This window comes from Labrus mixtus, chromosome 19 (assembly GCF_963584025.1).
Source record: "Labrus mixtus chromosome 19, fLabMix1.1, whole genome shotgun sequence".
NCBI classification, from domain to species: domain Eukaryota; kingdom Metazoa; phylum Chordata; class Actinopteri; order Labriformes; family Labridae; genus Labrus; species Labrus mixtus.
In genome coordinates this window covers 15,424,850-15,451,707 of record NC_083630.1, presented here as the reverse complement: position 1 = coordinate 15,451,707, position 26,858 = coordinate 15,424,850, and the positions used below count along the sequence as shown (strand labels likewise).

At 40.1% G+C, this 26,858-nt stretch overlaps 2 protein-coding genes across 4 annotated transcripts in view; both read right to left on the bottom strand.

Annotated features, from left to right (window-relative positions):
• The window catches only part of sugct (succinyl-CoA:glutarate-CoA transferase), a 61,265-nt gene extending 60,715 nt beyond the window's left edge, over positions 1-550 (bottom strand). For all 3 annotated transcript variants that reach the window (XM_061064310.1, XM_061064313.1, XM_061064314.1), the window contains exon 1: positions 385-550. In XM_061064310.1, the coding sequence (XP_060920293.1) occupies positions 385-505 (121 nt within the window). In that variant the 5' untranslated portion in view covers positions 506-550. The remainder of the gene's footprint in view (positions 1-384) is intronic.
• Positions 551-6,375: 5,825 nt separating this feature from the next.
• Positions 6,376-26,858, bottom strand: part of LOC132994133 (activin receptor type-2B-like) — a 34,590-nt gene continuing 14,107 nt past the window's right edge. The window contains exons 2-11 of the mRNA XM_061064304.1: positions 17,064-17,271; positions 13,099-13,205; positions 12,809-12,954; positions 12,233-12,376; positions 11,957-12,100; positions 11,233-11,381; positions 10,928-11,042; positions 10,680-10,818; positions 10,054-10,184; positions 6,376-9,514 (exon numbers count right to left, since the gene is read on the bottom strand). Coding sequence (XP_060920287.1) covers positions 9,302-9,514; positions 10,054-10,184; positions 10,680-10,818; positions 10,928-11,042; positions 11,233-11,381; positions 11,957-12,100; positions 12,233-12,376; positions 12,809-12,954; positions 13,099-13,205; positions 17,064-17,271 — 1,496 coding nt within the window. The 3' untranslated portion in view covers positions 6,376-9,301. The remainder of the gene's footprint in view (positions 9,515-10,053; positions 10,185-10,679; positions 10,819-10,927; positions 11,043-11,232; positions 11,382-11,956; positions 12,101-12,232; positions 12,377-12,808; positions 12,955-13,098; positions 13,206-17,063; positions 17,272-26,858) is intronic.

Below are 26,858 nucleotides of genomic sequence, written 5' to 3'. Positions count from 1 at the left end.
CGAAAAAGTTGGTTCATTAATTTACAAAGTTGACATACAAACAAATAAAAAATTGACTTAATACATATTATGCACACATCTTGAAGGACCAAAGTAAAATTGGGCTGCATGGTCAAAAACCAAAACCGAAAGTTATTGACTGTTAATTATAATGCAGTTAAATGGTTTTTGATCACAAGTTGAGGGAACAAGATAACTTTCATATCATTAAATAAATCTGTTTATTTTTAATGTCCATGTTCTTTTGAAGAGGGAGGGGCGCCTTATGAACTCTCGTAATTGGACCATCCGAGCAGCACCTGAATGCAGCATAATCCCGGTGAAAACAGTAAACAGAACGGTTTGGCTAACATCAGCCTGTTAGATTTATCTCCCTCTTTGTACCTGTTTGTGAGCATGACAGCCACCGTCCACCCACCGAACATTGCACCGGATGATTCCTCGGTGTCAGTAAGAGACACAGAGCCGACACACGGCTGTTCAATACTCTGAAAGAAGCCGACATCTTCAACCTGTTAGCATCAACCTCCACCCGCCGAAACTCATCTTCCGGCCGTCCCCTTCAAATTAAAAGTAAGGAGGAATTTATGAAGTCACGGTTTAGGAAGCTCTTTAGTCTGGTGCAAAGTCCTATAAAAAAGATATACAAAGATATATAGAGCTATAATATATGTATATATATATATATATATATATATATATATATTATAATGCTCTGGTCTGGTGTTTTGGACGACCTCCCTGACTCGCAGATTCCCTCAATTCTTTTAAATCCCTTCTTAAAACATACTTTTACAGACTTGCTTTTATGTAATGTCGTCTTCTTAATGTCTTTTCTTACTGGTTTTACTATTTTTATCTTCTTTTACTTCTTACTGTTCTTTTATTTATGCTCATATCTTAATCTCCTCTTGTGTTTTAATTTGGTAATTTCTTATCTTACTTACTTTGTTCATTTATGTTTCATATTTATATTTACTTTTTATTAATATTATAGTTTTGGGTTTTTTTTATCCTTTAACCACTTGTTTCTATTTCTTTTACTGCTCTTACCTTCTTATTGCTGTTATCTTTTTATTTTTTTCAGCTCTTTTAGTTTCTTACATATTTTTAAATCTTTGGTCCTCTTGGTCTCAGCTCGTGTTGTTGGGTTCTTGTGTTGCCTGGGTTCTTATAATGGTTCTTGTGATGGTCGGGTTATATATGTCTGTTGGGTATCGTGCACTTTGGGTTCTTTTCTGTTGAATTGTATTTAATTATTTTTTAGTATTTTGCATCTGTTATATTCTTACTGTTGTTAATGTTCTTCTGTGTTTGGTTTAGTTTGTTCTTGTTTTTGCTGTTTGTCAAAGCACTTTGTAAACCTGTGTTTTTAAAAGGTGCTATATAAATAAAGTTATTATTATTATTACATAAGAAACTAGTAAAAAACTAGATATTCTTGCCTGTTTTTGATTTAAAAAGGGACCATGTTAACTGGTAACTTTCAGCCAAACGCATGTTTGTTGTAAACTAGCCTATATAAACCATAGACTGTAAATAAACTGGATCTTGGTTTTATTATGGAGCAAAAATAAATTGTTATACTCAGTTTAGATCCATACATCTAAATTTAAAGCAGTCTGATCTAATGCCCATCATCATTTTTGTTCAGTGATTTTGTCAAACATTACACAAAGAACACAAAACATTTAGGTGATAGGTGGCATCTTCTGATCTTATTGGCGCTGCTGAAGTGTGTAAAGTTTACCATCAAACAATTGTAACTTTCAGTTTGTTTTCTTAAATAAAAACTCAGAATAAGGCTCTTAAATTAATAATTTGTAAAGACAGAAATGAAAACAACAGAGGTCTGTGCAAACTGATTTGACAGTATTTATTGTTTATTTCCATATACAAAAAGATACAATTGTAATAACCCTTCTTTTTCTACAGTGAGTTTATTTATTTTCTCAGTAACCAATCTGCTGTGTGTGTGTGTGTGTGTGTGTGTGTGTGTGTGTGTGTGTGTGTGTGTGTGTGTGTGTGTGTGTGTGTGTGTGTGTGTGTGTGTGTGTGTGGACTGGAACTACATTCATTCAGACAGTAATGATCCTGGCACTGGGTGGAGAGAGGAAGATAGAAATAGAGTAAACTACAACACAAACGCACGCACACACACACACACACACACACACACACACACACACATACACAGCAGTTTTCTCTACAAACCACCACATTAAAAAAAACTTACTGGTGTGCAGGTATTTGATCTGGACAGTAAATTAAACGTCTATGTTACAGTGATCATTGCTTTTTTTTTAATGAAAATAAAAAAATAACCCACTGGAACTTTTGAACAGCATCACGACAGGATGGACAGCACCTGGGGCGGGGGTGGGGTTTATTTACTTATGTCCTCCACCTGCTGAACGTACATACAGTATATTTATATATTTTAAAGACGTCATGAAAAACAGCTTCGCCCACATGTATTCAGTTTCAAAGACAATGTCGGTTTAGTTTTTTATACAGTTATGAAACCAGCTCTCACACATTCTTCTTCTTCTGTTTTTTTTTTTATAGCATATTTGTTGAATCAGTAGTCTCTGGGTTCTACAACAGTAAAACATTGGGTACAAGATTTACATTTCACATGATCTTCATCATCATCTTCGTCACCATACTGGAGAAGGATGGAGATCTGTCAAGATGGCCGCCTCAAGTGAACATGACCAAAACAGTGTTTAAGGACGGTCCCCTAGTTCATGTATTTATTATGTTCCAAAAAGAAAACTGGTTTCTTTCTCTATATTTATCGTCTGCTTTTATCCAACTTAATTTGGGCGCAACTGGTAAATAAATATATTTATTAAGGACTTAAGCAAATCCACAAATCAACTTAAAAATCATCCAAATTTGAGGCAGATATGAAGAAAATAATATTTGGATTATATTTAGAAAAAAAAATGTCTTCATCTAAAGTTTTAAGGTTATATCTGGAAAGTCTTCAGAACAATGTGAAATAGGGTTGTTAAACATCTTAAAGTTTTTGATAGCTCTTTTAAAAAAAATCTCTTTTATTACACTGATCGATATCGAAATGTACTGAAGCGTTAAAAAGTAGTAAAATGGGGGCGGAGGGGGGGGGGCAGACAAAGTCCTGCACATTGTCTAAATTGCATAAAAACATTTATCTGGCAACGTTTAAAAACGAGAAAGGTGGCTAATGTTTTTGTGCCATTTAGACAGTGTTAAGGTGTTTGCCAATACATGGATCACTAAAACAAGAAATAACCAAATATCGGGTGTTTAGGACTTCTATTTTTGTTGCCATGGTATCAATAACGTTTGGTTTTTATTAGTATCGTATTGAAATTGACAAGTCTCGGGACAACCCTAGAAAGAAAAGGAGTGAATTTTAATAATCCTGCTCGTGTTTATGGCTTTTAAATTCTGATTTACATTTTAAGAGGTTATAGGACCAAGACATGGCCAAGGATTGTTGTGCAATGAAGACAGTGTGAAGGAGTTTGCCTGTAATTTTAGTTAATCAAAAACAATAAATTGTCCAATACTGGTTGACTTGGACTTCTGTTATTGCCGTGGTAACAAACAGGTTCGATATCGATGGATTTTCACAAGAATCGTTTCAAAGTTTAAAATTCTGGTGTCATAACCAATTTCCTCCTCAGCAGATTTTGTAATTGAGGGTTATGCCAGTGAGAAAATGTTTTATTTCACGGTTCTTCTTTTCTTAAGTGAATTTTTAATCGTCAATACTGCTGAACACCTGGGACAGGATGTTTCATCAAAACATGAGGCGGCCATCTTCACACACCTGTTTGTTCAGAGGATAAGAGTCATGGGACTCCTGCAGTATCGGGGAGAAACAGCAGCAATTTGTTCAAGATGGCTCCTTGACAACATGCCTGGGAAACCCCTTTCATAAACCTTGTTCAGACTGCAGCAGAATTCCTTTTCTTGGTAGGTTACATCAGGACTTTCTAAAGACCAGAAAGGAATTAAAACATGAAGTTCTTTTTTCCACATTGGCACATTCGTCACCAGAGCTTCTTACGACTCAGAATATAAACTAACTGGTGATGTCTGGACAAGTTTAAGATCTGATCACTCACTTATAACAGCAGTCTGAAAAAAGTGTTGAAATAGAAAGCTCTACAGCTTCAGCCAAGAGAAATGTTCCCAGAGTAAGAGGGTCAGATGTCAGTTCTTTCATGTATTTGTATCTTTTTCACACATTTCTGTTTGACTGTACCACAGTCTGTCACACTGTCCCTCTGTCAATGACTAAAACAACAAAGATTCCTCGATGTTCTGAACAAATCAACAACAATTTACTTCATGATTTCTTCTAACAGGCACTTGATTGGCCACAGAAAAGGAAGCATCGCCTACAAATATGAGCTTTTCAACGGTGACTTTCAGTTTAAAATACTGTGAAGGCAGAAACAGGGAAATGCCGTCCTCTATTGTAACTTTATCATCGAAATGTTACGACTTTCTCTTCGTAAAGTTACAACTTTATTTTCATAATTTTACGACTTCAATCTGGTAATATAACAATTCCCTCCTTATGTTACGATTTTTTTCTCATAATGTTATGACTTAATTTTCATCATGTAAGATTATCGTCTTGTTAATTTTACGACTTAATCCTGAAGTTTTTTTCTTTAATGTGGCCCTCAAACTCTGTCGGATATCACCGTAGTTACTAAGGTTGCATGAACTCCTAAGAGGCTTTGCTATTCATGTGTGATATATTCGCCAGCTCAAAGCTGTAAAAGCTAGCTCTGAGTATTAAATGTGTATTAGCGTAAGTCAAAAATGACTTGTTTTATTTGAAGCATTGATTATTTATTGAAATGAATTGAACCATTGTCGTGTATTTTTCAATTTAATTACTTTGCGAGGGGGAAATATCTGCTGTTTGGCACTTGGGTTAGTTAAAAACAAGAACTTTAGCATCGTTAGCATTCTCCTCATTGGTCCCCCTTTGTTTGTTTGGGCTGAATACTAGACTGGCTTCCCTGTGGGATGCTAACAATGCTAACAGTATTTCTGATCTCTAAATGCTGGATGCAGAAGCGTTTCCCCCCACAGTTGAATGTTTTTAGATTTTGGTTTCGATGTGAAAATGAGCATGTGTTTCTCATCCCCAAACCTGAATGATAATATTGCCCGAGTTTTCCCACCGTCACTGACTACTGACGCATTCCTAGCACATCGTTTCTGCCCGTGTGGCTTAAATGAGGTAATATGTTCCTGGAAACACCTGGAAACACCTGGATCTGAGTGGGTCTGCATCCTGACAAAAAAAACAGCAGGTCAGCATCATCTGAGAAGAGTATTTGTCACATAGAGATCACATCTGGTTATGGGTACAAAATACATTTAGAATACTGTTTTAGTTATTTCATTAAAATCAGATATTCTAAACGTGTTTTGATCCAAAGACACTCAGGTGTGATTTTAGAAATATCAGAGGTTTTTACATTCAAAGGAAGGATAGAGAGGAAGTAAAGAAGGAAGCTCCAGAGATGAAGTCAAATAAAGGCACAACGAAGACCACATTGGAAAACGTCAATGATTCAGACAGATGTGGAGGTAAAAGGAAGAGAATCAGTCAAATCAAAGTACAACAAAGGCAGAGAAGTAAGTTAGAATGAAGGAACCATTTAATGGGACTGGAAGACGTGAGAGAAAAGGAGGAAGAAGTGGATGAAATGGAAGGTTAAGGCGGTAAAAGGCAGCGAGGCGCAAAGAGCCGAGGAGGAGAAGAGAGGAAGCAAAGGAAAGGAGAAGGAAAGTTAACCCTATAACAAAAAATGTATCATATCTGATAAAACAACTTTTGAGACTTCTGAAACTTTTGTTTCGTCGTTTTTTTTCTCCTGAAAATCCCAATGAATACAACCTGATACATGCAGTGCATAAAGTGTCCACCAGGGCACTGCAAGCTGCCCAATAGGACGTTTCTACATCAAAAATAATGAAAGTCAATCAGTGACACAAATGTGATTCCTCAAGGATATTTTTGCCAATTTTGAAGAAGATAAAGAAAGACTGTTCAACTTCAACAGGGACATCTTTAGATAAATACTGAAACGAAGATGTATCCAACAAAAACAATCAATAAAGGCCAGAAGTCTCAGAGCGGGAATAAAAGTTTGAACTTCCAATTCTTAATTCAAAATGTAATGTGTATGTTTTACGTTTTTCTGAAAAATTGTATTCAGTCTCTCTTTTTAGAAAGTTTTACAACAACTCCAGATCTTAGATTAGAATTCTCTGATGATTATATGCTGGTTTAGCCTTACAGGGTTAAGAGGTTAGGAAAGGAGATGAGATGAGGGGATGGAAGTAGTCCAGCTCAGTCCAGGTGCTTTAATGAAATCGGCAGTTCAGTTCAGTCTAAAAACAAAAACACACTCTAATAACTATTTACAACACGGAGGTTTCGAGTCTCGCTGTTACCTGGTAGCATTAATCTTCAATCAGTTTGTAGATTTTATGAAAAAAAAAAAAAAAAAAAAAACCTCTTCAAAGAGTGAAACAAAAACAAAGAATAAAAAATATCATGACTACAAGTCGTCAAAGAAACTAAAAACACGTAGAAAAGTCTTCTGAGGTATTTCTGGTGTATTGAGGTGATCTGTGGTTTATGAGCAGTATTGTTTCAACTTGGTTTTTTTTGTTTGTATTTTTTCTTTCAGCTTTTCTTTCTTTTTTTTTTTCTGCACTATTCGTTCCCGAAGCCGAAACGCACGACGCTCCTCGAATGCCTCGTCTAGCTTCACTGACTTCGTACAAAGACAGAGTGTTGCATGTGTTCAATGCACCGCAAGTCAAATGAACTTAAAATAAAGGAATATACAGAAATCTTTGACTGTGAATCATCATCATCATCATCATCATCATCATCATCATCAGCAGCAGCAGCATCATCATCATCGACATTCACTGTTAACACGTATGGCATCACAGAAGGAACTAAAACACAACAAACAAACAAAAAGAACTGTAAAAAGAACACACTGCTCCTTGTTTATGTTTCAGCTTCTTTTTGTTGGGAACAATGTGTTGTTGTTTTTTTTTTTAAGGATGACATGAGTTTCTGAACTGGACTCACTGTTTCCGAGGCAACAGACAGACGCCCCGGATTTGGTCCCAGTTGAAGGAAAGACAAAAGAGAGTGACAATGAGAGGAGAGGAGGTCAGTGAGTAGAGGGCCGAAGACTTTGAATGACTTTTTAAACATTTGTGGATTTTTAACAAACCACAAAAGGAAGAGTGGATTTACTTGTGGACTATTTTTCAGTGGCGGATAAATCTATATTTAGAATAATTTTGGAAAATAATTTAACTTTTAAAAATAATCTTTTTTTTTTTACTTTTTGATGACACGTGTTTTAAAACAATGCAATTACTTTTATCTTATATTCAACAGTATAAAAAGGTTTTATAAAACATCTATTTTATAAGACAGGTGAAATTCATCTACCATATCAATCACTGAAAGAGAACTCACAACTGCACATACAGAAATGTTGCCAATGTATATGTGCAAGCCAATTTCTGTTAGAGGACAAAAAAAAAAACGGAGCACTTTGTGCAGAATTCAGTTTATACGTTTTTGCCAGATTGTTGCAGTACTGCAGCTCAACCAGAAGGGGGCGACGTTAGAGTTGAAGTTCAGAGTCACAGGTCTGTCACTTACCTCCTCTTTAGAAAACAAACAACCAGACTGAAAACTTGAACATTTAGCACAAACAGTATAAAATTAAAATTGAAAAAAGAAAAAGTGTCACATCTTGTGACTTATGTGTTCACATTGTACCACTCACTAACATACACACACACACACACACACACACACACACACTCTCACTCTCTCACACACTCTCTGTCACTCACACACACATTTGCACATTCACTCTCACATTGACCTGAAAGCATAAACCACTGTATGCATCGAGGTCATGCACCTTGTCAGGGTAACATTTGTTCCCCTTGTTTGGGCACCTTAACATATTCAGGATAGCCAATAGGTTAGACCCCTCAGGGAAGCTCCTCCCATCTGCTATTGGCCCTGCCCCTTGCCTAGACTGTGTGGAAACCTGCTGCTGATGTCGGGTCACAATCCCCCTGTAGACCTGGTTACCTGAGAAGTTTTATTCCCGAGCCAACCAAAATGCTGTGGTTGAGCGCAGTCAGCCAATCAAATCTCTGCATGCAAGATGTTCACTTCCTGGTTTCCTGAAAAACCGTCGGACCTCTCTTGATCGTCAACCTCAAGTCTTTACAGTCGAACACCAAAAAGAGAGAGATAAACCTTCATACAATCACGACCAGTCCTTGTATGTTTTATTTTTCCCCGTCCTTCCTTCTGACCTCACTTCCTGTTTCCTGTCTGTTTGGATGCAACCCGTTGGATCCGAAGGTTAGTCATGTGTGAAAAGTAGCATGTGGTCTCAGGAGGATAATCGGAAAGAAAAACAGTCCAAGAGAAGGTAGAAAAAAAACAGATATCTGAAGGTTCGCTGTTGGTGTTTTTGTAACAGTCATTGCGTTCCTACACGGGTTTTGCAGCATCGTAGTAAAAAAAAAAAAAAAAAAAAAAACATCCCATCCGTGGGCGGATTGAGGTGGTTGCTTGCTGACATGGTTGCAAAGTTGCCAGGTAGGTAGAAAAGTCCAGATTTGAAGGAATAGAAGAAGACAGCAGATGTAAGAATGCACGATAAAAATGGTTTAAAAAATTGGCGAAAGTAATGAAAGTCATCGCTGAGGTACCTGGAGATAAAAGAGCATTCACTGAGTCGGGACCTGAATGCGTTTCAGTGTTGGGTTTTCCTGTGAATGTGTGTGTGTGTGTGTGTGTGTGTGTGTGTGTGTGTGCGTGTTTGCTTGGTGTTCTCATTAAAAACACACACATACTTGGTTAAAAAAAGACACGAATGACTCGAGGAAACTCGAAGAAAATGAAGACGTGTGCTGGTAATATTTGTCCAAAAGGACGAAGAGAGAGACAATCCAAAAATGAGAACGTAACAAGTCCAAAAACACAAGTCCAGAGAGGTCGAAAAGCAGCTGCTTTCGCGCCATTTTCCGCTTTAAGTTTGTAAAATCCACTGAGAAAAGATGAAGTGTGTGTGCAGTCTGTGAGTGTATGTGTGTGTTTCTGAGATAATTCAGTCGTTTTCACGGGAGGATGAACCGAAGTTGAGGAGAATCTCTTGGAACGTCAGGCCTGCAAAAAAAGTTTTTTGTTTTTTTTTTCTTTTTAACGTGATCCTCATATACTTGACTCTTTGGGCGGTAGGTCCACGTTGGTTACCATGGGAACAGGAGCCAGAGTGGAAACGTTGTGGTCCGAGGTAGGCGGGGCGATATTGGTGGTGAGGCGGCGAGCCTGGGAGATCCTCTCCTCAACGCAACCGGCCGACAGTCGAGCCTCAGCGTCGTGATCCCAGCACTCCTCCGCCGTCTCACAGATCTGAGCCAGACCCTGCAGTGAAAAAAACCAGGAAACACGAACTCAGTGAAGTCATCCATTGGTTTCTGAAAAAGGCAACGGTGGTCGCCATATTGGAAATACTGACTCAAGCTCACTTCCGGCTAATCTAGAAACAAGCAATAAGGTGGAGCCAGATCAATCTTGGCTGCTGAAACACGCTCAAAAAGCCGACAGCTTAAAGCCAGTGATGGAACTTAGCTAAAGCCTCCTGACGAAAAGCTACAACACACCAGGTTGCATAAAAAGTTGCATAAAAATTCAACCCATACAGTTGTCACTAAGAGAGAAATGAGCTGAAGAGACCAAAACTGTTTTTGTACCAGGCTGTAAACATGTTTCTTTCTGCTGTAAAGTTGGACATTTTAACATGGGACTCACTGCAGGAGTCAGCCTCCAGTGGACCACTTGAATTTGTCTTCATTATTCAAAACTGCAGGTTGCCGCTTAGAAATTTCCCAACAAAAGTACCTAATTAGGGTGTGTGTGTGTGTGTGCGTGTGTGTGCGTGTGTGTGTGTAGGGGATGCTCACGCTGTGTTTGAGCCACAGGTCTTTAAAGGCCGGTCTCAGCTTCTTGTGGACAACTTCTTCCTGCAGGTCCTCCAGTGACGGATGCTGACCAACTTCCTCCTCAAACGGCAGCATGTATTCATCAACAGGACCTGTGACGCACAAACACACACGCACTGAGTTAACAAACCAATGCCCTTCTTTCTTATTCATTTAAAAGGATTCATCATTAATCACAGAATACACTTATTTTGTCTGGGTATAAGGCATCACCTGTAGTCTTTCTGATGTCCAGCAGGGGACGACTGGACTGATTGTATGTAGCTGACTGATTGTATAGACGTCTATGATAAAATGTTTGTACTTGTCAGATGGTTCATTCTCTCAGTAAACATTTTCCTTATGAATTTATGGTCTCAATCTATCTTGTTTTAAGTCATTTCAATACAGCTACTACTAAATGTTAGTTTAGTAAATTGGTAAGTTCCTGGTTCGAAAAAAATATGGTGGCGACCAAATGCCAAACTTAACTCTTTAAAACAGTCGACTACAAACCAGTTGGAGTTTTTAAAGTGTTTTGAACCAAAACAATTGTGAAGTGTAAGCTTTTTATTATGTACATATGTCTTGTGTTAGTGTGTGTGTACCATCAACAGCCTTGCAGCGGGACACCAGCTCCCACAGGACCAGACCCACAGCATACATGTCTATGCGGAGGAAGGCGTCTCGCTGGAAGTTGATGGCTCCTTCTAATACCTCAGGAGCCATGTAACGCCTCGTCCCCACCTGCAAACACACACACACACACACACACACACACACACGCACACGCAGAGTTATGATGGGATGTTCAATGATTAACACACACTGTTGTGCTTCAGTCAGAGCAGCTCACCTGTCCATGGGTCTCTCCAGGTGGCTCCCCCGGCTCAAAGCGAACGGCAAGACCAAAGTCTCCGATCACGGCTGTGAGGTCTGTACGCAGCATGATGTTTTTACTCTTAAAATCCCTAAAAGAGAAGCAAAGGGTTAAATATATGAAATGTACCAGTTTGACATCTTACATTTTTGCCTGATTCCCATGACAGCCATTTCTCTCTGACATCACAATCAGGCTTATTGTCTAAGCAGCAGGTGCAGCTCTGGGACCTTAAATGTTTTGCCCATGACCAAATGGTGGACATTTTCTTTGTTGCAGACCTGTGAGCGATGGCCGGTTTAGGCCCCTCCCCCTTCTGTCGTGGGACGTCTTCGTGAAGGTAAGCCAGGCCGCACGCCATCGACTCGGCTATGTGACACAGCTCGGACCAGCTGACGATGTTTCCCTTCAGGAAGTCTGACAGAGAGCCCTGCAGACACAAACAAACACAGTTTTATTAGTTTTTTCTTCCTTCAAAACCAAAACAAACTAATAGAGCTGATACTGTCTGTTACAGAATCCTCAAAATCTTTTTTTCAATACGGATTTATTGATTTTAGACATTCAATGGCAGCAGATTCATAAACTAAAGCTCAAGGGTTAAATTCCCTCTACGTTGTGGTCAATAAAGGAGTACCTCAGGGATCTATTCCGGGGCCGCTCTTATACGAACTGGACTTATTCCTTTGTTGCAGTGGTACAAAACCGGTTTAGATATTGGTTTTTTTTAAAATCAGAATCATACTGAAGTTTGAAAATGCGGTATTATGACAAACCTTTTGTGATATCACCAAAAAATTTAAGAATTTAAAAAAATCAATCATTTTGGAGAGGACACAATATTGTATTAGTCTGATCTCTCAAAAATTAAAGTAATGCACACAAGCCACTCAATCCATCAAACTCTAGCTGATCTCTTACATTGATGTGGACATCAACTCCATTAATTGTTTCTATTAGTGCTGACTTCTCCCTCTCCCTCTCTTCCTCCTTCCTTAACCTCACCCTCTCGTGGAACTCTGTGATGAGCCAGAGTTCGGCCTCCAGGTGACTCCCTCGCTTCTCTGCACCGATGTACCTCAGGAGGTTCTCATGTCTCATCCCTGGTGTCATGAAAATGTCTCTCTCGTTCTGCCATGAGTCCTTATTCTGTCCACAGTGGGAGGGAGAGGAGGAGGAGGAGAAGGAGGACAGGGAAGAGGAGGAGATGTGTAAAAGTTGGTTCGACACAAAAGAAATAGCACACAAAAGAGCATGTCACGAAAAATCTGCCTTTCCAACCTGAATGGGGAAGATCTTCACGGCCACCTGTTCATTCATCATCTGGGCCTTCCAGACGCAGCCGAAGCGCCCCCTGGCTTTCACCTCAAGCAACTGCAGAGGTTTCAGACACAGCAGGGGGGAGGCTGGAGGAGGACCGGGATCCTGGAGGACAACAGAGAGGAGAAACAGGTTTGATTTAATCACAAATTCAAGAATATCAGCAGAAGGATGACGAACATTAAAATAAGAACTATTTGATTTTGTAGCATGAAAATCTCAGATTTAGAAAGTCATCATTGTCATTTTATAATATTATTGTTTCTGTATTGAATTGTTGTTGGATGTGATGATGTTGTGAGTGGACGGAAAAAGATTCTGCTCTTGTACAACTTGATCCTCTGTGTTTGAGTGATGAGCTGACAGAAGTACAGCTGCAGTACCAACAAACCACCACTAAAGGGGGCTATAACACCATCATCTTCAGTGATACAACGGCAGCTACAATAAATATGTGGGTAACTTTTTATTTTTTTACACCAACATTTAAGCCTTGTGTGTGTGTGTGTGTGTGTGCGTGTGCGTGTGTGTGTGTACCTCAGTGATGTCTACATGTCCGTAGGGAGGTTTCCGGTGGCGGTACATCCATACAGCAGTGAGCAAAACAACTGACAGCATGGTAACAGGAAGCAGGCAGTACACCATCACATTTAGCACGCCAACGCTGGGCGGGGCTTTAATCACTGAAACACACACACACCGGAAAAAAACCCACAAAATCAGACATTTTCATTTAAATGTAAAGACCCTCCATGACACACACAAAGCTTCACTTAATATTAGAAAAAGACGGGACTCTTCACTGTCCAATCGTAACGCGGACTCACGTGGACCGGTGGCGTCCGGCAGGTGTGTGAACCTCTCGTTGCAAAAGTTTCCTTCACAGCAGCAGAAGAAGACCTGAGGACTCTCCTCTGTGGCCACACACTCCTGCCTGAGAGACGGAGACACACAACAAGTCAACATCAGCTGAAAATATTCTAAGCACAACAGGTTAGTGTTCATCATCTGGGGACAACGAGCGCGTCAACTTAATGTTTCAAAAGTACAATAAATGTGTCCACTAAATGTTTGTAAAAAATAAAACCAATAACTGTGAAGATGTTTCACTCTGAACAGTCCAGTGAATTACAACAGAGTACTGAATGATTGGAGTAAAAGGAAACTTCTCATGAACATGTTTACAAGATCATCTTTTTAAAAAGATAATTTGAAGTCATTTAAAGTAAATACTAAAATACTAAAGTAATACTAAAGGTATTTTTTCCCAGAATGGGTGTTATCTGTTTTTGCAAATGAACTCTTCAATAAGTCAAAATAAGAAAGATCATTTCAAAACTTATTTTGTCAACACAAGATCACATTTTTCTTCAACCAAGATAATCATTTATGTTACAAGACAACAAGAATGAAGCAGCAATAAAACCGTGTGGGGAAAAACAATCGCACCCTGTGTGTATGAAACACTGTGCAACCAAATAAGATATTCATTTGTAGTGACAAGATAATATTTTGTATGTATAAAAGAAGTGAATCACTAAATAAAACTAGATGTTTATCCTTGCAGAGAGAAGACAGAGAGAGAGATTTGTGATTGGATTGTGTCAGACTGTTCATCATCACACACCAGAGGCTTCACATCAGCACAGAGACTCGTTTATCTCAACAGCATGTGAAACTCCTTCAGTCTCCACACCTTCAGGCTGCTTTCAGCCCAGAAACATCCGCCCTCCCTCTGTCAGACCAAACTACACTTTTTATCTGTTTTAACCTCCATCCTGAATTTCAGCTCCGGTGTTCATTCCTTCTTTCTCTCTTTGTAGGTTTATCCCTGCACCTTTACTCATCCTCGTCTCTTACTTCCATCATCATCTTCTCCTCCTTTCCATCCACATCTCCTCCTTTCCATCCACATCTCCTCCTTTCCATCATCTTCTCCTCCTTTCCATCATCTTCTCCTCCTTCCCATCATCCTCTCCTCCTTCCCATCCACATCTCCTTTCCATCATCTTCTCCTCCTTTCCATCATCATCTCCTCCTTTCCATCATCTTCTCCTCCTTTCCATCATCCTCTCCTCCTTTCCATCCTCCTCTCCTCCTTCCCATCCTCATCTCCTACTTCCCATCCTCATCTCCTCCTTTCCATCCTCCACTCCTCCTACCTATCCTCCTCTCCTACTTCCCTAACCTCTTCTACTTCCCATCCTCATCTCCTCCTTCCCATCCTCATCTCCTCCTTCCCATCCTCCTCTCCTCCTTTCCATCCTCCTCTCCTCCTTCCCATCCTCATCTCCTCCTTCCCATCATCCTCTCCTACTTCCCATCCTCATCTCCTCCTTCCCATCCTCCTCTCCTCCTTTCTATCCTCCTCTCCTACTTCCCATCCTCATCTCCTCCTTTCCATCATCCTCTCCTACTTCCCATCCTCATCTCCTCCTTCCCATCCTCCTCTCCTCCTTTCTATCCTCATCTCCTCCTTCCCATCCTCCTCTCCTCCTTTCCATCCTCCTCTCCTCCTTCCCATCCTCATCTCCTCCTTCCCATCATCCTCTCCTACTTCCCATCCTCATCTCCTCCTTCCCATCCTCCTCTCCTCCTTTCTATCCTCCTCTCCTACTTCCCATCCTCATCTCCTCCTTTCCATCCTCCTCTCCTCCTTCCCATCCTCCTCTCCTCCTTTCCATCCTCCTCTCCTCCTTCTTATCATCCTCTCCTCCTCTCCTCCTTCCTCTCCTCCTCCCCTCCTCTCAGATCTTCCACGAACAGAACAAAGTGATTGCACACTAATCTCTGCAACTACAGAGCAAAGCCTTCTGGGATACCAAGGCCTCCCCTCCCCTCATATGAACCCAAACTGATGGAAAAGGTCTGCGTGAGAAAGATGTGAGACCAGAATGATGTTCCCTGCTGAAATACTGCTACTACTACCAAAACTACTACTGTTATTAGAAAAGCTACTGAAGAAAACAAAAACTGCTCCTTCACAATCTACTACTAATACAACTATGGCAAAGTTAAAAACTACTACTGCAACTACAAAATACACTACGACAAATATGAATGAATATGAAATAGATGTTTTAAGTTTTGTAACAGAGTTTTGTACAGATGTTTTATAAAGAAGCCCTAACGTATTTGTGCTATTTCGACAGCATCCGGGAGTTTGCCTGCAATTTCTGATGGACTCTCTTCAGGAACCAGTTGTTGTTTTTTTACAGCTTCAGAACTTTTCGATGGTGTTGATCACTAAAATAACAGAGGATTGGATCTTTTGCGGTATGTGGTATTGAAAAGTCACATGTGTATGGAGGTGTGTTATAGTGATATCATAGGGCTGGCTGAGGCTGTGGTGGAGGGGCCCGATGTGACATCTGTTCATGGGGCCCAGAAATCCTGGAGACGCCCCTGCCTCACACTGCACAACTTCAACTACCAGAGCTACTTCATCTCACTACTCGAGTCACATTTGTTACTAGCTGTTTCAGATTCACTCAAACTACCACTCGACGCTATCAACAGGACATGTTCCCGTGACTGTACTGGTGACTGTAGTTCTTCTTTGTTCTCCTGTACTCTGACAGAATGAAGTTTTCTCTGTAGACGGCTGCAGAGATCTGTTACGCTGAGCGACGCTCCACTCTGTCAGTCACCGGTGTAGTCTAAATAGCCGAGGGAGCCAAACAGCAGACCTGTCAATCAAACAGTGTCTGGGGAATGCTGAGTATTACCACAGTAGTCTGGCAGCAGTTGTACTTGACCCAAATAGCATTTTTTTTTCTAAGGCCTCGGGGAAAATGTGAAATTTGCTGCAGATCAGTCGCGTCCGGGGAAAAGCTGTGAGCATAAAAGTGTTATAAAAGAGACGTTTTACTATTTTTCCCCCTCACTTCTCTTTTCTGCTCTGCCTCAGTGTGATCTTTAAAGTGTGATTATGGAGGAGAACAGAAGCTGTTGCATCATGTGAAGAGCCGCTCTTCTCTCTGCTGCAGGTCGCTTTCAAAGCTGCAGATCCATAAAGAAGAGCCGCTTCATAATCACAGAAAAATGTTCTGGAACGAGAGCAAAAGGAGTCTGAATGCAAATGTGTTTCAGAAGAAACTAAAAACGGATACTGTTGGGATACCACAAGGAAAATAAACAGGTGAATTTACCCCGAAGAATTATAATCCTTTCAATGAGGCGATTTTTATTCATCCGTTTTCCAATGATTACAAGTACGTTTTGGTTGTTTTTACATCTTCTCCACATATTTATGTCGTTATGTTGAGATAACAAAAGTGGTTTTCACATGATACAAGTTATCAAAATCACAAGAAAACAACTGAAACTAACTTCTTATCGGAAGGAAAACCGGTGTGGTTATCTCGGGATAACGAGATTCATAGATTGACATCTCAAGAACAACTGAAAAGCCTGGTAAGCACTGAAAAACCGACTAAAGGAAATAATGGATTCATGTCGTCATTGAGCTTCTGTATTTGACAGTTTTTCATTTTTAGAATCAAAAGTTTGACGTCAATAAAGTCTGCGTTTACCTAAATAAGTAACACATGGACAGTGTTTAGACAGCAGCTGTCAGTCAAACTAGGGAGAAAGGGAGGGAGCTGGGGATGCAGTGGATGATGGGAAATGTATGCCTATTGCTGTAAACAGGATGGTTAAATAATGTGCTTCCATTTTTGGTGCTGAGGTATTGAAACAGGTATCAATATCTTTGGATTTTTACTAGTTGTCTCCTGGTATCGTGACCTAGTGTGTGTGTGTGTGTGTGTGTGTGTGTGTGTGTGTGTACCGGTCGTAGCAGTTGAAGTCGTCCAGCCAGCATCCTTTCTTAACCAGCTCGATGGAGCCCGAGTTGTTTCTCCAGGAGGCGTAGCAGTGCGAGCGTTTATCCTTTTCCCCCTCGCAGCGCTCCACGCCGCTCTGGTTGGTCTTCTCGATCTCGTAGTTGACGTTGTAGTAAAGACACTCGGCAGTGTCGGCCTCGCCATCGCTGAGTCCTGCAAACACACGGACACACAGACACAGAAGAGATGTCAGTGTAAAGGGACCTCGCAGCAGAGGAGTTATGTTATCTGTGATGCTACCCAATTAACATACAGCTGATCTGATAGCATTTTTTCCTTTAAGACTCTCTCTCTCTCTCTCTCACACACACACACAAAGAGAGGGGGCAAGCGAGAAACAGAGAGCGAGAGAGAGAGGAAAGGAGCAGGAGGAATTTTTTAGGCAACTTGAGCCTTTAGACACACACACCTCTACACAGAAACACACACACAGATCGTCCTTCATCAAAGAGCTTCGTGTTCAGGAAGTTATGGGCGCCAGATGTGACTTTTGACTTCTGAGGTCACTGAAAATGAGGTCACCACCAAAGAAGCAAAGCAGCGACACACACATACACACACACACACACACACACACACACACACACACACACACACACACACACACACACACACACACACTGACTTTAGTTATTTAAAAAGAATATTAACATAAATAACGAAGCTCATCCTGAAGTGCAAACAAAACTGCATTTTTTCCAGTGTCCACTAGAGGCTGTCTCCTGCAGTGAGTCAGTCCCCATAGAGCCCCATGTTAAAATGTCCAACTTTACAGCAGAAATTAAAATGTTTACAGCCTGGTACAAAAACAGTTTTGCTCTCTATAGCTCATTTCTCTCTTTATCACAACTGTATGGGCTGAATTTTTATACAACTGACCTGTTTACATTATATTATATATCATGAGGAGAATGGTCTCTTTGAATGACATATTGGAGCTTCAAGCAGTCTGCTAGGTAGTGCCTTGTTGTCTCTGTCTGTATAAACTGTTTAACCTGTTCCATAAATAGTATTTATTAAGTCTAATGTGGATGACGTCTCTGGCAAAGCTCAGTCTGTAACTTCACACAGAGATGATTTTCTGTTTGTTCGTTATCATCTGTTTATGAAGAGGCTCTTAGATTTGAGATCTCAGTAACTTTAACAAACAAACACTAGACCTCTTGCAGATTTCCATATTGGGAAATATGGAGGACTATATAAAAGAGTTTGTCATTTCCACATCCGCAATCTACAGTACTCAGATGGGGGGTTTGTACTCAGATACTCAAAGGTCTACAGATTATTTTTGCCCAAACTAAGGTTGTCATGATGCCAGAAATTCAAAACTTAAACCATATGATATCGATACCTGTTTGATACCACGGCAACAAAAAACAGCAGTCCTAGACACCCAGTATTGGGAACATATATTTATTATAGAATGAAAGCAAACTCCTTCACACTGTCTTAATGGTAGAGATTCGACCACTGAAACAACCACTCCTCACGATGGGAAAGACAGACCGTCACTTATTAAGATTTTTTTAATTAGTTTTATCTCTGAACATACATGTCCAATTAAAAAAGGGCAAAGTAAGTATGATTGTGCTCCAGGCCGCCACTGACTCTCATTATAAGTTGCACATGCTCACTTGTTCCTCTTCATTAAAGAGATAGGAGCCTCGATTGGCAAAGGAAAAATTGCGTCCTTAAAAGCATTTCACGCCACCACCCAAAGGGAGGCAGCAAAGGGGGACGTCCCAGGAAGACATACAGTTAAGAGCGACTCATGCAATGTCACAGGATCTGAGCATTGACTGCAGCAGACCAGAATAGCATGAGTCAGCTTTTCTTTTTTTTTTTAAAGTTAATAAATAAAATGGAAATAGAAGTTAAACTTATTGCAATGCTGATTCTGTTAGCCACTTGCATTTTCCAGGTTGGTATTAGCATCAAGCTAACAAACTAAGACATACATCCTGGTACATCGGTGAGAAATGAAGACTTCAAATGGGCACGAATATCCTGTAGTCTGAGCCAGGCTTTTCAGAGATTGTATCGTTTTATATCATGTGGCATCAAACTAGGGACAAGAGCTGGAAATTAGCAATAGCTATGTACTCTTTATGCAGCCCATCAGCTTCATGCTCTGTATTGAAACAATGTTAAATTGCATTGTCCCTTTTAAATAAATAAATTCAAATTCAAAAAAGAATTGAAGCGGAAAATGACCTTGGCATGAACAGGATATCTCCCTGAGCCTAAACAAACTCTGAACATTTGTTTAGTTTAATAAACTTGTGCTGGTTTGGGTTAGAAAAGAATAAATTACAGTTAATCTTGGTTTCTCATGGGACACAGCGCCCTCTGCAGGGTACAAGAGAAACAGCTTCATCCATCTTCATTGTTTTACAATCCCATACACTGTGTGATGACTTTATCATTTAAATCTCAATGCTCATCATCCTCAGTGTTTTCTTCCTCCGATAAGCGATAGAATCTGACCGTGTGTTCACCACCCTCATTTCATGCTGTCTGTGATGTTAATCAACTTGTTTCAGGAATGACAATTAAAAAAGAGAAGATAATAAAATCAGAGAATTAAGAAAATGTGTCCTGAATGCTTATTTATCAAATAAAAGAAATAAAGACAAAAAGGCTAAACTCAGAATAAGAATATTTTAACAACTCGTGATGAACTATGAGTTTACAAAGTCAGAGAAAAGTAAAACTTATTTTACAAATGATATATAAATCATGTGAAGTATTTTTATGAAGGTATTCAATCACAGCAGCAGAATAAAAAGAGGAGGAAGATGTGGAAGTTTTTCTAAAGTTGGATGAAGACGAGTGGAGACAGAGAGAGAGCAAAATCAGAGCGAGCAGCGTTTTTGGCAGCGATCACCGTGACAGATGTTACAGCCAATCTGTGCATTAATTGTTGCTAGGCAACCGGAAATGTGGGAGTACTCACTGACCCTCCCATCACCACCCACCCTCTACACGCACACACACACACACACACACACACACACACACACACACACACACACACACACACACACACACACACACACACACACACACACACACACACACACACACACACACACACACACACACACACACACACACACACACACACACACACACACACACACACACACACACACACACACACACACACACACACAGCAGCAGCTGTGATGGTTGCAGTCACAGCTGCAGTTAAACTTCAGGTCAGTGATGTCACAGCTCTGATACGACTTCCTGTTGTTGTAACTAAACACTCACACAAAAAAGTGTGAAGAGGTTAAAGTTTAAGGATCAGAAACAGAAACAGGAGCTCAGCCTCGTCTTCAGACATTTGATGGAATTCAAAGCCAGATGCATGCTGGGAAAACAGCACTACAGCTGATTGACTGTGGCTGTGTCCGAAATCACGCCCTACTCTCTATTCACTACTCTAGTGAATACACCATTTTGCAGGGTTTCTGAATTCTAAGTGAGCATTATCATACCCTTTCTAGAGTTTTGTATCCTACAATTCATTGTGAAAAGTGCTGTACAACTGATTGACACTATCCAAGCAATGTTTACCATCATGCATTGCAGTCCAAAGATTCTTACGAGCAGAAAGTGGAGTTTGACTGAAACCAACGTGAAACACAATATATTTCATATTTGGAGACATTTTCTCTTGGCTTCATTCATTTAGCCAGCTAGTGTGACACCATGTCTCCAGGGCCCGTATGATGAAAAAATACGCAGCTTTGTATTGTATGCAGCTTCATTTTTCTGTAATAGCCAAACAAGGGGCCATAACATTCACGCACTTAAATAAGGTGACATGATCTTAAATTCATAAGTCAATAGACAGAAGAATGCAGTCTTGGGGGAAGCCAGTGTTAACTGTGAGCACATCTGAGACTAACCCTCGTGAGTAATAGTGTGATTACAGACACAACCCCTGTATGTATGGCGGACATTTTTCTCTGACATCATAAATATTCTGACTGTATAGATTAACGTCATATACCTTTACAGATACAATACACCTTATTGTCCCATTGGGCAAATTTGTCTTGGACTCAAAGCGCTGCAAACATTCATCTGCCTCTACTGTAAAATCAAATCAATAAAAACATATCCAAACATAATCCACATGTAAACAGAAAAAGCACATAACAGTGCAAATCAAAAAAACACAACAGCATACATTGAACAAAATCTGAATGAAACACACCATGCAGATCTTGTGTTCAACCTCAAAGGTTTACACGTTATTAAGATCCAGACTTGAACAGTCTGACATACAAGGTTTTCAACATTGTTTTCCTCCTTTTCTGACATCACAGGTTTTAAAATGAGACAATCTTGTTTTTTTTTTGTTTTTTTTTAAAGTATGGGACAGTACAGATACATTAAATGATGTCATAATGTAGTATTTTGAACCAAAAGCTCAAAAAAAAAAAAAGAGAGAGAGCAGCGGTTCACAGGTAGGCAAAAGGTACGTTTATATATTTTACAGTGCTGTGTTGTTCATTGAAAACAAAGAAAAATACTTTGTGTATCTATTTCATAAGATAGGGGAGGAATGAGTCCACGAACAATTCAAGTACAGAAATGTTGCAGATGTTTTTGTGAAATTTAGACGGTGTGCAGGAGTTTGCGATTTTTGATCAATACAAACAATGAATTAGCCAACTTTTACTAGAATCATATCAAAGTTTAAAACTGGTACCATGACGACCCTCGTAGTAACAGTACTGTAGCAGAGTACACAGAGGAGCTCAGCACCTCGTCTGAACCCTCATCAGTATTCTGGAGGTCAACTCTGGTCGCCATGGAGATGTGTGAGCTAATGGGCCAGGCAGCTGTCAGCGAGTGTGTTTGTGTGTGTGTGTGTGTGTGTGTGTGTGTGTGTGTTAGTTGACATTTAGTACAACTTCTTTTTCAATTAAAAAGTTGAGCAGCGAGTTACACAAAGTTCAACAAGAGACGAACAAGCTGAGGCCACAGTTACACTCACACACACACACACACACACACACACACACACACACTTGAACTAGTTCCAACCTGAAACAACTTCTACATTTCTAAAATCTGTGGAATTATTAACAGCAGCATGAATCTTTCAGGGTAAAAACCTTGGTGAGTATTGAGAACTTTAAATAAAAGTTGTACTCACATCACGTCATGTGTGACGCAGCATGTTAACAAAGCTGTAAGAAAAGTATCCTGGCAGACTGCAGCAAGCGACCTGCTGCTAAGCTTTACGAAAAGAATAATGACGACACAAAGTGCAACATGAGCAGAAAAGACACTTCCTGCTTCACGCAAAGGAGGAAGCACATCCAATAACTATAGTATTGAACAAGTCGGGAATTTGAGGGAACGCACCGTATAGTCGACGTGTTGGGGTCTCCAAGCTACAAAAACTCCCCCCACAGCCAGCCGTAGAAACTTCTCATACTCGGGTACAAATCACAGCTGAGCTCACGTTCACATTTATATTGATGTAAACAAGTCACGTCTGATTCAAATCTACATTTTTCTCGGATGAGAATTCAGAGATAAAAGAGCAGTTTGTAACTCGGACACAGTCCAAATTCAAAACATTGTAGAGAGCTGTCTACCCCCGCTACCTCCTCCCTATAGTCAATGTGCATGCAGGTTGCCCCGTTTCAGACATGGAAGCTTCAGTGTTTAGCCAGCTCTGCATCCGTCTTGAAATCTTTCTGCGTTCTGTTGTTATGACATTTTATGATTTTACATATTGATATTTCAAAGCTGTTTCTACCGATCAGTCAATCTGAAATATGTCCAAACAGGACGTGTCTTTCATTGATTGATCTTAGTGATAATAAAATTGATAGAGAAGTTGCAGACCTTTGCAGAGCAGACCATCTCACAGCCTCTAGCGCAAACGTTTCTGTGCAGAGCTCAGATTTTGTCTCCGAGGTCTTAAACTGTGACAGCTGCAGGTTTGTTATGAAAAGCGGTGAGCGAGAGAGAGTGTGAGAAAAGAGAGAGAGAGAGAGAGAGAGAGAGAGAGAGGATTCAGACACACACATCCTCCAGCTGCAACGACCCAGACACACAATCACATCACGCACATTTACATGTCTGAACTGCATGCATGTGTGAAAGTGTGTGACCTCTGACCTAATGGGTCTCCTAGATGATATGGAAACAGACGTGTGTGAAATGCAGATCTCTCAGAGTGTGTGTGAGCGACTTTATCATGCTAAATGACCACAGAAGAATTATTAAGAGCCTTTGTGTGCTCCAGACACCAGGGTCAGGGGTCTCACACACACACACACACACACACACACACACACACACACACTAGCATCTGGCCGCCCAAGTGTGTGTGTGTGTGTGTGTGTGTGTGTGTGTGTGTGTGTGTGCATATTTTACTGAGATCAGAGGGCAACATACGAGATGCAAAGCCATGGGAACTTTTCACAGACATATAGACCCAAATCATTAATTGCCTCCATGATACGCACATGCAGGAAATCAAGGTCTCTCACACACACACACAAAAGCACATGCACAAAGACACAAACACACACACAATTAATGGTTATTGTGATCAATTTTGAAGTGGAACATTTAAGAGCACAGATGCTGCTGGTCAACTTTTGCACTCTTTGGCATTTTTCAATTTTGACCGAAAAGATTTAGCGTGAGCGAATGAAGCTTTGGTGGTCTCACTTCACTTTTAGTCAATTGAATATTCACAGAAACAGCCGTTTAAATGTTTCCATCTATTTTATAAGCAAAACCAAATATCACAGATTTGACTGACAGGGGTAAAGGTACCCTGTGGGAAAATAGACTCCAGAAAACTTTAAGGCTGGCTACACACACCCGAGACGATTATGGGATTGAAGGAGCCTCCCCTGATCTGTAATCATAAATACCAAACATGAATAATATTTACGAGTCCAAATTGGGCTGCCTCCGACAGAATGCCCGCAATAGCCAATGAGGGAAGCGTCACAACCCCCACCGTGACTGATGAGGCCGTGGCCGTTTCCGAATAGCCACAGTGCGTACAGGCAGGCAGTGCGTACTTTTCAGTAGGGAGTTTCAGTATACTGAACTTTCGTGGTCATTCTGCATGGATACTAACTTCCGGGTTTCATGCAGTATGGATCGGATGCGTCCTTTCAGGAAATGAATTGTATTTTACCACCCACCATGCTGTGCGAAATTAAACGTAAATCGTCACTTCACGTGCGCCTCCAAATCAAAACAAACGAACATGGATTCATTTAATACATTTTTAATCTAGAGTTAAAGTCCCGACTGAAATCGCTACTTTTAATTAACACCAGAAAATATAACAAATGTCTGCATTATTCTAAACCCTTTCCCCCTTAATTCACTATTTAAATGCGTCTTATTATTGGTTTATTTTATATTCTGTATATTACTGTCTTTCATTTGTTCTTTCATTTATGTACTGTAGGTTATTTAGTTATTTAATCTGTCTTTTACTTGATTTAAATTGTGATATTGTTTTTTTTTTTTTACCTGACTGTATATGCGCATCACTCTTCTTGAATAAAGCGAAAAAAAAAAAACGAAAAAAAAAAACGGTGTATGCGGCCGGTTTGGGTAACGTAAATGACGTCACTTCCTTACTGAATGAATCAGAAGAGGTAGGAACAAATATCTGCCTACTGTGCGCGCCTACTGAAAAGTAGGTGCTAAACAGTATACAGCACGGATAGTACGTACTGTCTACTGCCTACTGACAGACTGAGTAGGTACTTGGCAATTCGGATGCACCCCGTGTCTATACCGTCTTCTCAGCCAGGATTTCACCCGTTATTCTTTTTCTTGTTTTTTGCTGCAAAACAGAACACATGCCAGAACTGCCAGCTGATGACGTTGATCGTTCGCTCTTACTGACATTGTTCCCTTTTTTTCTAGATCCTTCCTCGTGTTGTACTTACTCTCTGATGTACGTCGCTTTGGATAAAAGTGTCTGCTAAGGGAATTGTAGAATTGTGGAATCCTCCATATCTGTTTTTCTTCTGAAGTCACGTTTGATAACGAGAGTTTCTCGTGAGATCTCATTGTCCGTGGAATCTTTACTGTGAAGTCATTACTACAAACAGCTGGTGTGATGTCTCATGGTCTGATTGAATCGTCTAGTGCGTGCGTCTCGGAGGATTATCATTTTAAAAATGTGTTGAAACTGTCCTTATGTTTGTGGTCTCTATTTTAAAATCTTCGAGTGTGTGGCCAGCCTTAGCTGGAACAAATGTCCGAAACCATTCACACTGAAAAGCGTCTCTGAGTTTTCAGAAAAGTGCTAAATAAGTACAATGTATTATTATTAATATTATTTAATCTAAGCAAAGAGGGGATATATATCTGTAAAGAAAATGACATATCATTAAGGTTAATGATATCAATAATTTCTCTTATTAGTTAACAAATATGGAAAAAAACTTAAGGAACATATTTAATCCATTTGACTGCTGGAAGAGAGAAGCCATCAAAGATTCTCAGCAAGACATAACAAGAGGTGACGTCATGACTATATCCATCATAAATTCATTAATCAAAGTTGAACTCAATGCAAAATTAGTTTTCATCGATCAGCTGACATCACGGAGTGGTTTTGTTGATCACAATGATCACACAGAATATAACTGATTTGATATTTTACTACATTCTGGAACTGATCGAGCTCTTCAGACTCTTCTTCTCTCCTTTCCGCACTTTTACTCTCTTCCTCCTCTCAGCCGAGTCCTGGCTCGCATCCATCTGGAACCCAAAACGGTCTTCCCCTCCCCAAACACACTAACACACACACACACACACACACACACACACACACACACACACACACACTCACACACACAGCCGCTATTTATAGCCTCTCAGAAATCTGTCTCTGACACTGCTGAACTCTTTCTGAAAATGATAAGACCTCGTCATTATCTTGCTCGCTCACTCTAGCTCCATGCAGACACACACACACAATGACATACACACACTTAATTGCAAACACACCCACACACACACACACAGCAGCTTTAAGTGCCATCAGCCACAGTGTGTTGGCCCTGACAGCACACAGGGCTGCACACAATAGAGCTGACCTCGGAGACCGCGGCCTCATCGCTGCAGAGAGCAGACCACAAAGAGAGAGAGAGAGAGAGTAACTCTACTCATCTTTTCATTTCTGTATATCCAGATGTTTTATTTTCATCCAAATATCAGCTTTAGAAAATTCAACTTTGGTTTGTTTTGCAAAACTAAACAGAACTTAAAGTTCTGAATGATCTGGTAGTTTTAACCCTGGGCCAAACTGGGTCTGATTTTGACTTTTAAAGGACTAACAGGTAATAATAGGAAGAAACTTTTTTTTAACCACAAACAGCTCTGACATCACTTTCAACAAACACACCAGACATGCATTTATAAAAACAAAAGATGTTTTTTTCACAGGACACAGGAGTTGATCTACCTCTTCAATCTGGGTTTGTCTTGTTCTATGTGAACTACAATTTAAATAAACAAAGTGACACAATAGAACTCACAAACGAACCAAGGCGGAGGTAGACCAACAACTCCTGCGTTCTCAGGTAAAATCTCTGCTTTTATCAATGTAGTCTGGTGTGTTTGTAGAGACTGATGTAACATCTGTTAAAAAAAAAAAAGTCATCTTACACAGAAAATAGGAGTTGCTGTGTGATTGTGTTCAATTATAAAAATCTAAA